The sequence below is a fragment of the Xiphophorus maculatus genome, chromosome 17 (genome assembly GCF_002775205.1).
Source record: "Xiphophorus maculatus strain JP 163 A chromosome 17, X_maculatus-5.0-male, whole genome shotgun sequence".
Lineage (NCBI taxonomy): Eukaryota > Metazoa > Chordata > Actinopteri > Cyprinodontiformes > Poeciliidae > Xiphophorus > Xiphophorus maculatus.
Window position 1 is genome coordinate 17,817,669 of NC_036459.1, and position 8,727 is coordinate 17,826,395.

The 8,727-nt window shown below is 44.0% G+C and overlaps 1 protein-coding gene across 1 annotated transcript; it reads right to left on the minus strand.

The window, feature by feature from the left end:
• Window positions 1-593: 593 nt before the first annotated feature.
• On the minus strand, window positions 594-8,711 carry ddx51 (DEAD-box helicase 51). Its single transcript, XM_005814214.2, has 16 exons — window positions 8,484-8,711; window positions 7,884-8,212; window positions 6,968-7,110; window positions 6,729-6,879; window positions 5,802-5,947; window positions 5,643-5,714; window positions 5,461-5,567; window positions 4,627-4,735; window positions 4,381-4,526; window positions 3,168-3,360; window positions 2,963-3,078; window positions 2,772-2,888; window positions 1,762-1,863; window positions 1,608-1,671; window positions 845-979; window positions 594-731 (listed from the first exon to the last, which is right to left on the minus strand). The coding sequence occupies exons 1-16, from the start codon at window positions 8,504-8,506 to the stop codon at window positions 711-713; spliced, it is 1,974 nt and encodes a 657-aa protein (XP_005814271.1). The 5' UTR covers window positions 8,507-8,711; the 3' UTR covers window positions 594-710.
• Window positions 8,712-8,727: the final 16 nt, after the last annotated feature.

An 8,727-nucleotide genomic window follows, 5' to 3' on the forward strand; every position in this document is an offset into this window, starting at 1 on the left:
CTTCTTTTTAAAGAAATGTCTGAAAAATTAAATCCTGTGTGGCACCACGTCACTAGACTAGATGTGACAGTACTCACTTGTGTGGTGCGTTCAAAGCCCACAGGGCATACCGCCACATAGAGAAGGCTCGGTGCACATCTGCCCCCTGCTGGTGGAAATGAGTACAGATTAAGGTTGGGCGATAAGCAAGACGGAGTGAATAAATCTGCACTTGGAGGAAAATAAACACTTCGTAGTTGAAAGAGTTTTTGTGCGTTCCATTAAAAACAGCATTAGTTATTTTTTTCTATGAGCTATGTACTTTGGCTTCAGTCCAGCGACCAAATAATAATAATAATAATAATAAAAAAAATAGAAATCTCTCTTAAAAGAAAAAACAACCAGTGAAGGGAGGAGCCTATGGCCGATAAATTGGTTCAATCGCCCGACGCTATTACAGATACAGGAAAAAAAGAACGTGGACTCATTTGAAACACCACCACTGTAAGGAACTAGAGAGTTCATCCCAAAGAGAACTAGAGAATATGAGAACCCAAAAACTGTTCCGCAAAGAAATTCCACAATGAAGAAAAAAAGGAAACATAACTGGAGTATTAGAGAAGTTTTTTATTAAATGAACTGTTCGGTAAAAAAAAAAAACCCCATCTGTGACCATTTCCAAAGACGGCATTAAAACCGAAGCTCAGGTGAAAATCTGACGACTTGAAGCTTCAACGTCTGGATTTCTCATCCTGCAGAAAGGAAGAACGAAAAATACAGTTTGTGTTTTAATAAATATCATTTACAAGAGTTTGAAGCAGCTTGAACAGTGAAACGGTGAGGTGGCGACTGTAACTCCGTCTACCTTGATGACATCAGCCAGCTCCTGCAGCACCACTTCGTAGCGCTCCTCCATCCCCTTCAGGCTTTCTGGTTTTACGAGCTGCTTCTGAACCCCGGGGCTTCCTGCCTCCATCACCATCCGAAGGAAATTATTCTCCTGAGGGAGGGAAGAGAAACTCAAACTGCTATAGAGAAACATCCGTTCAGTCAGTTTGTTACCAATCATCATTTCAACCACGGACACTCTTATTCTGGCCAGAATTTAACCCTTTATGACCTAACTTTCAAATCTCCTCCTGGATATTTATATTAATTGTGGCCAGTTCTTTAAATGTCCTGTGAGTAAATATATTTGCCCATTTATCCATAACAACTGGAACTTTCAATATCCAGCAAGTTATTTTCGCAATTTACAGTCTATTAAAAGAATGTCCCCCAGATTCATTTCACTCCCTGCTACAGCGGGAGTGAAATTACCGTAATAACCTGATATTGGCTGGAAAGTGCAACGTCTCTCCTTTCAGAAACAGGTGGAATTTTTCAGCTAGCACAAAGTGTGGTGGAATAACGGTACTGCACATTTGGCTGGATTGTCGGGTCTACGTTCGGCCTGGAAGGGTTAAAACAGGGAAAACCTCCTTCAACACTCAATCATGTGCTAACCATGTGAACATATTTTAAGTGGGAATAAATGTAAGGGTGTCCTAATTTGTTCTTGACAGAAATCCCTGCTCTCTTCTTCTCCTTCTTTGAAGCTCTTCTTCATTCCAGATCAGTGACTGTACCTGGACCCCCAGCAGAAAGGTGAAGGCCAGCCCAGGTTTTCCAGCTCTCGCTGTTCTTCCGATCCTACATGATGACACAGACACAAACGTGACTTTTTGAACAGACGGGAACAGAAGGGACAGTTTGTAGGAGGAGACAGCGGGGGCTGCTGACCTGTGAATGTAGGTCCTGATGTACTGCGGCGCGTCATAGTTGACCACACATTTGACAGCATTGATGTCGATGCCTCTGGCAGCTGCGTCTGTGCTGATCAGCCTGCGTGGAGGACAGATCAGGTTAATGCAGCAGAGTGGTCACATAAGCTGCAGCACAAACAAAGCAATACCAGAGAAACGGAGGCGTCAGATTCAGGAAAAGCCGCCGTCGTTTCAGTGTTGCTGTGTGGATATTAGTGATGTAAAATGGCCGTTTTGCTCTCTCAACTCGACAGGGAGATGAAAGAACTCGACATTAAATTGTCAGAGAGCAGAGAGGTTTTAATAACCAGCTGCAGCATCACAACATGGCACATGCCACTATGTGGAAATGAATACAGAACCACAGGCTAATGGAGGACAAACTGACTATTTTTTCCCTCACTTGTTTCTTCTTCTACTCTCTAACTTACAATATTTGCTCTTATTTCAACTGTTAACTTTCTGTTTTCTTTCCTCTTTTTTTCTCTCCATTTCTCTCCTGACCCCGGCCTGGTGTTCTGATGTGGCTGCGGCCTCTTGCTGCAGGATGGGATTGGCTGAGATAAAGCTGCCAAAAAAAACAAACAAACATTCTCTCTCCTGCTATTAACATTTTGCATTTCTTTCACACAGAACGTTCTCCCACATCAGTTCATTCTGTTTCTGCTCCGTCTTCTCAGACCTCCAGTCGGTCGTGCTGCCTCTCACTGACTCGATGCGGTCCGAGTCACTGAGTTGAAAACGTAAAAACTTTTCCAACTCATTTGAGTAACAAATTGAGCTTAATGAACTGTTTGAGCCCCAGAGGATGGGGCGGAGCTTCAGATACAGGATGAACAACAGGAACACGTGTGACTGAATAGAAACGACTGTTTTTGTAAGTGACGTTTGTTGTGAAATGCTGCTGTTGCCATAGGAATAAACCGAATCGGCTCGCTCTCTGTTACTGGAACGATTCCAGAACGGTCCAGTGTGCTTGTGACTCACAGCTGGATCTTCCCCTGTTCAAAGTCCTTCAGGGTGTTCTTCCTCTCGCCGGGAGAGAGGCGCGACGAGAACTCGGCCGCCTGCACTCCGCCAAACAGCTGCACCAAACGGTAGAGTCTGGAAAGCAGAGGAGACGGAATCAGACGACACACACCGAGAGGCTCTGAGGCCAGTTCGTCCGTCCCTCCGACCTGTGTGCCGTCTCTCTGGAGTTGGTGAAACAGAGGATGGGGCGGAGCTTCAGATACAGGATGAAGTGAAGGATGAGCAGGGGCTTCTTGTTCATCGTGCACGGAACATAAAACTCCTGCAGACAGCCAAGAGGAAGCGTCTCAGAATTGCACTCTCCTGTTCCAGTTATCGGTTTGCCCATCAAGTCAAAAGGCAGCGTCTTACCGTGAGGCCCTGGGGGAAGTCGAAGCGCTCGTGTTTGTGGGTGGGGTCTGCGGCCGTCGTGCTGCTGGACGGGCCGTGAACGGAGCTGAAGAGCTGGGGCTGGTGGAGGCCCAGCTGCTGCAGCTTCTCCGGGTTCTGGGTGAGCGTGGCGGAAAAGAGCAGCTTCTGGAGCGGCATCTGAGCTGGAGACAGACTGAGACGAGACGCAGACGAGGCCACGATGTTGATGTTTTCACTTACAACACGACTCAATCAGTTCCACAACCAGTCCTCTGACACGCCAACAGTTTAACAGCGTTTTGGGTCGAAAAGCTCAGGCTGCATCCGTACATTAGCTTAGGAATCTGGATTAATAAAGTAATCAAATGAACTCCTGCATTTGATTTATTTTATTATTACGAGGTAGATAACACCGGTCAACAGCCAAAAAAAAATTGTCTGGGGTTATTCGACTGTTTTAGGGTCATTTTGATGAGCTGAATCCAAAAATCACATTTGTTTTGCTCAATCAAGTCAACTTTCTGAACTATGGAGCAACATGAGCGTCAAAATGCAAGACTTGTTCTCACATCTGGATAATCCGATCAATAACTGATGAGCAGGAGGAGAGATTCCAACAGGACAGAAAAGAAACGAAGACATAATGTTCAATTCACATGTACTTACACTTAATGGTGTTTATTACTCAATTTACAGAAATCTAAGTTTGTAACATTTAATTAGAACACTTTGTTAGAAAACATTTTTTCTCCTAAAACCTTTTTCTGGATGAGAAATATTAACGAAACTGAACTGTTAATGTAACAAAAAATTGTATTGATCAAAGTCAGAAGATCAGATTTCTCCAAATCAAATCACAATAAAAACTTGAACGGATTGAGAAAAATGGATGTCACTTTTAGGATTCAGAGGTGCAAATTAGTCCTAATTCAGTTGAAATAAAAAACATAGATAACTTCCCAAAAATATTTTTGCAACCCCGTGTGATCAGGCAGAAAATGTCAAGTAAGTTTCTTCTTCTCCTCCAAGCCGTTTCACTGAGTGGTAAGTAGAGTAAAACAAAGTAACTGAATTAATTACAGGACTCACATCTGAACATTAACGACATTTTAAACAGGAACCTCTGTGGCTACTTTGAATAATTTGTGAATGAACCTTAATCTGGAGCCTCCCTGCTGCCATGCCGACAGACAGCTGGTATTTTCTGACCCACCTGGCTGCTGTGATGCATGCGGGCTCCGTCCTCCTGAACAGGGTTCTGGCCTCTGGGCCGGCCGCCGAGCAGTACACCGCCTTCAGCACCTGGCTGAGCCATGACTGGTGCATGCTGTCGATCATCCTGTCAGCCTCGTCGATTATCTGAGATGCAGACAGAAAAAAAAAACAGATGCGGCACAACATCAGAAACCAAAGAGTTCTGCTCTACGCAGCGAGAACGTGGGGATTCTTAGGAACCTACCAGGAACCGGAGATGTTCCAGACAGAAGCCGGGGTTTTTGCTGATGTGATCGACCAGTCGACCTGGAGTGACGACGACTATGTCCGCTGCGCTGCACCTCACACTGCCTCTGAAACAGACAGCAGGTTGTTGGCTTTGGATTTGCAATACTGCTTTTTAAAATGCGCAGCATTATATATTTTCCTGGCACAAAATCCCATTTTATAGCACCAATCCAGAAGCTTTGCCAACTTCAGTTGTTATAAAAGTGCTGCACATACCAAACTTGATAAAAGACATTTGTCTTTGTAACTAAACATCTTGAAATTGGGCCTCCGTCTCTTTAAGAAACTCCTACTCTTTCCGCCTTCAGGAAGTCATCACAACATAGCTCCTCTATTAACCTTTCAACAATTTTTTTAACCAGCGTTTCACTGAGCAGTGGCTCCTATAATGATCTCAGCATATGCAAAGTTCCACCAGGTGTTTGCTAATTGCTGCTGGCTAGTCTGAAGGAGCTGAGAGGGGATGGAACAGGGGGAGAGGAACTCTGTGAGGGGGAAGAAAACCACAGAGCTTGGAAACTGCAGCTCAGAGGAGGAGCTTTGTCCTTGAAGGCGGGGCTAAGTCCAACCAGCCGTACTGGACAGCTGAATGGTTGCCATGGAGATTAAAGGATTTCTCAAACATGGATAAAAGAATCAAGGCAACACTCCAGGCATGTTTTGATGAGGGAATAACATCATAAGAAGATGGAAAGTTGTTACACAGTAAAGTTACTCAACTTGAAAACGGACATTAAATTTAAGGATCAAACCAATAACTGAAGACAAGCTCTTAGTTTGCCGTCCTCACCGTTGCTCCGAAAGCGAAGCGCACTCTGCAGCAAACGACCTCTGACCCCCCAGCATGACCACTTTCACAGGAGTTCCTTCGGCGTACGACGCAAACACTTTGTAGACCTGAACCAGACGCACATTAACCTCAGAACACCGTGAGGGTTTGAAAATGTGCAGGAATGGTTAGAACGTTGCGACCTGCTGCGCGAGCTCTTTGGTTGGCAGCACGGCCAGAGCCCGGATCTCACACACCGTCCGCTCCATCAGCACCTGCCAGGAAACACACACACACACACACGTCGTTGGGAAAACCGCAACAGCATTGCTTGATCAAAGCACCGCAGAGGAAATGCTCACCTGAATGACAGGAATGACAAATGACAGAGTCTTTCCGCTGCCTGTTGGTGCAGAAACACAGAGATCTCTGGGTCTGTAGCCTCCTCGGCCAATCAGAAGTCCATGCTGAGCGCCCTCCAATATGGCCGGGATCACCTCTGCCTGCACTGAAAACAGATCACAGCAGTGTTATGACTTGAGACTGTGCACCATCAGCCACTTTTGTTAAGTAAAATGAGGAGAAAAAGGCGAGAGCGGTAGAAAAGCTCATGAGGACAGGACTGAAACATCTGCACCACCATGTCTTATGCTGCCTGAAACTTGCTCTAAGCCATATTTGGTTAGATCGGAAGATTGTACTCAAAGGTTGTATTTCTTAGAAATACAAAATGAAAAAAAAATAATAAAAAAAACTTGTGAAAAACTTACGTTTTGGCAGAAATGACAAGTATGCTTTTGGCAGCATGCAAATCTGCTTTGATACCAATTTAAGCTCCAGACCAGAGTTTCTTCTGCTAAACTCTGCTGCTCATCTCACAGTCTGACCTCAGCTTAATCATGACAAAGATATGAAAAAACAACATCAGCAGATGGCCAGTAAAAGCTGCTCTTTTACTCAAGAGGAATCTTTAGAAGAATTCTGTCAGTGGGACTGAATGATCACTCAGTTTTTTCTGTGACACACAGAACTTGATGAATAACACCAGGCAAAGAAAATGGGCCACTATTTATTCCTTTAATAGTTTTATAAAATCACTTTACATTCGATTAACTTTGTAACGTATGAAGGATCTTGCTGTGGCTGTACTTCACGCTCACTGCAAGTCATTTCCTATCTGCAGGGTTGAAGTTAATAAGCAGCGCAAGGATGCAGCATAACACAGGCTTCATTGTCAATGGCTGTTTCCCAAAGTAGCCCCGGCTGACCCCCAGGTGAGTCCACCGTACCTGGAAAAAAGTGCTGGATTCCATTCGCCTCCAGCTTCCTGAGCAGCTGAGCAGAAACCCCAGAAACAGAGGAGAGAGGAACCAGATTGCATTTAATGTCTCTGTGAATGACGTCGGGCTCAGCGAGCCACTGGGGCAGGACCCGCGTCGCCTGGGGAAAAACAAAGAATGTGGAATTAATGGCAGGAATCTTTATTTTACTAAAGCCATGACGATTTTTTCCCCTTACATGATTGTACCTTATTGACAGGTCTGCTTTCAAAACCTCCGAGGACACGGAATCCTGTCGCTCCAGACGAGTCCTTGTTTGGCTCTTCCACTTCCTGTTCCCGCTCCGTTTCACGCCTGCAGCTCTCTGGAGAAACACCCGCCGCTGACTGACCTGAGATCCAAAGATAAAACGAAAAGATGTATGGAACAGAAGTTACACAAAAAGTAAGAAAACGTCAACACATTACTGCGTGACAGACAAAACATTCAAATAACTTTTGTTTCTTCTGTCTCATATATAATGCTAGAAGTATTAGCATCGACTAGCTCCACCGCTGGGAGAAATCATGGATGAGATAAAGAGGCCAAACATTTTACATGTTCTGGGTTTGCTGCACCTGGAGTTCGCACTCGGCCATCAGGTAGAACGCGACATCATAACAACATTTTTGTTGCTGCAGCACAGCACAACATTAAATTTGCACTTTTTGAGTGTTGTCGTCGGCTTAGAGAGAATAAATGTCATGAATAAATTTCAGTTGAAAGTGTTACATCATTTTCAGCCTCCTTTTTAGTATTTGCATTTGGTAGCAGGCGAAATTGACAAAGATAATGCAGCATTTCAATTCCACAGTAGAGAAAGCCATACAGTTTCAGAAAGTAGGTATAGGAAAAAATATTGGTATCGGCCAAATGAGTTTTAGTATATCGGCTATTGATCAAAAATCCAATATTGTGCATCCCTGTTGTTTATTCTTGTTAGTTCCATCTGTTTGTGGTGAAACAGTTCTAGTAGTTCGTTCCAGTTGGTCAGCTGAAGGGACTTCTTTATGACTGGGATCTCTTCCACATCAGTAATGAATGACTAACACTTTAAATCAGCTGTAAAAAAATATTATAGTAATCTGAAACATGTGAGCCTAACAAAGAGAGAGAAAATCATACCCGATTCTTGACTCCTCTGCTTCTTATCCACAGCTCCCTTTCTCCTCTTTTTCCCCGCAGGCTCAGAATTGTTAGAATCTGCATCAAGTAAAACTCCCGTTTTTGATTTCCTCCTCTTCTTCTGCTGCTGATGCTCTTCGCTGCTTCGTTTCTCGTCTTTGGTCTCTGACGGAACTTCCTGCTGCTCGGTTTCTTCTTCACCAGTCCATTCTCTCTGCTTTGCTAAGATCTGTTTTTGTTTCTGCTTCACCTTCTGCTGCAGTTTGGTCAGCAGCGCTTGGGAATGGGACACCTTGGAGATGACGCCATCCTCCTCGTCTCCAAGATACCTGAAAAGATAAAACAAACTGATGCCACCACTACTGGCTGCTTTCAATACTACAGACTTATAAACTTTTCAGTAGTTCGATATTGGATTTCTGTTGCTAACAATGTTGTTCTATCTATTCAAAAGCTACAAAACATATTTGTTGAATCAGTTTTTGATCTACCCAGTCTAAGCTGATGTTTATTTTATTTTTTTAGCAGTTTTATCGCGTTTTAACTATAAACTGACCCAGTCTGACACAAGATGCTCCAGCACTAACAGGTTGTACTTACCTGTTGACAAGAAACAGAGACATTTCTGCTGGAAGACCAAAGCATTGAAACTAAAATAATCCAATTCAAACTACCAACAGTGAAACATGTCTCCTAGAAAACTACTTAGACTCAACAAGGCCCAATACTCGCTCCTCTTTCCAATAGTTTCTGTCCTAGTTTAAGAAAAACGCCGCCATACTGTGTGTTATTCTCATTCTTTTTCACGTGCATCAAACGCGGGCTTATGACGCAACCAAGTCCG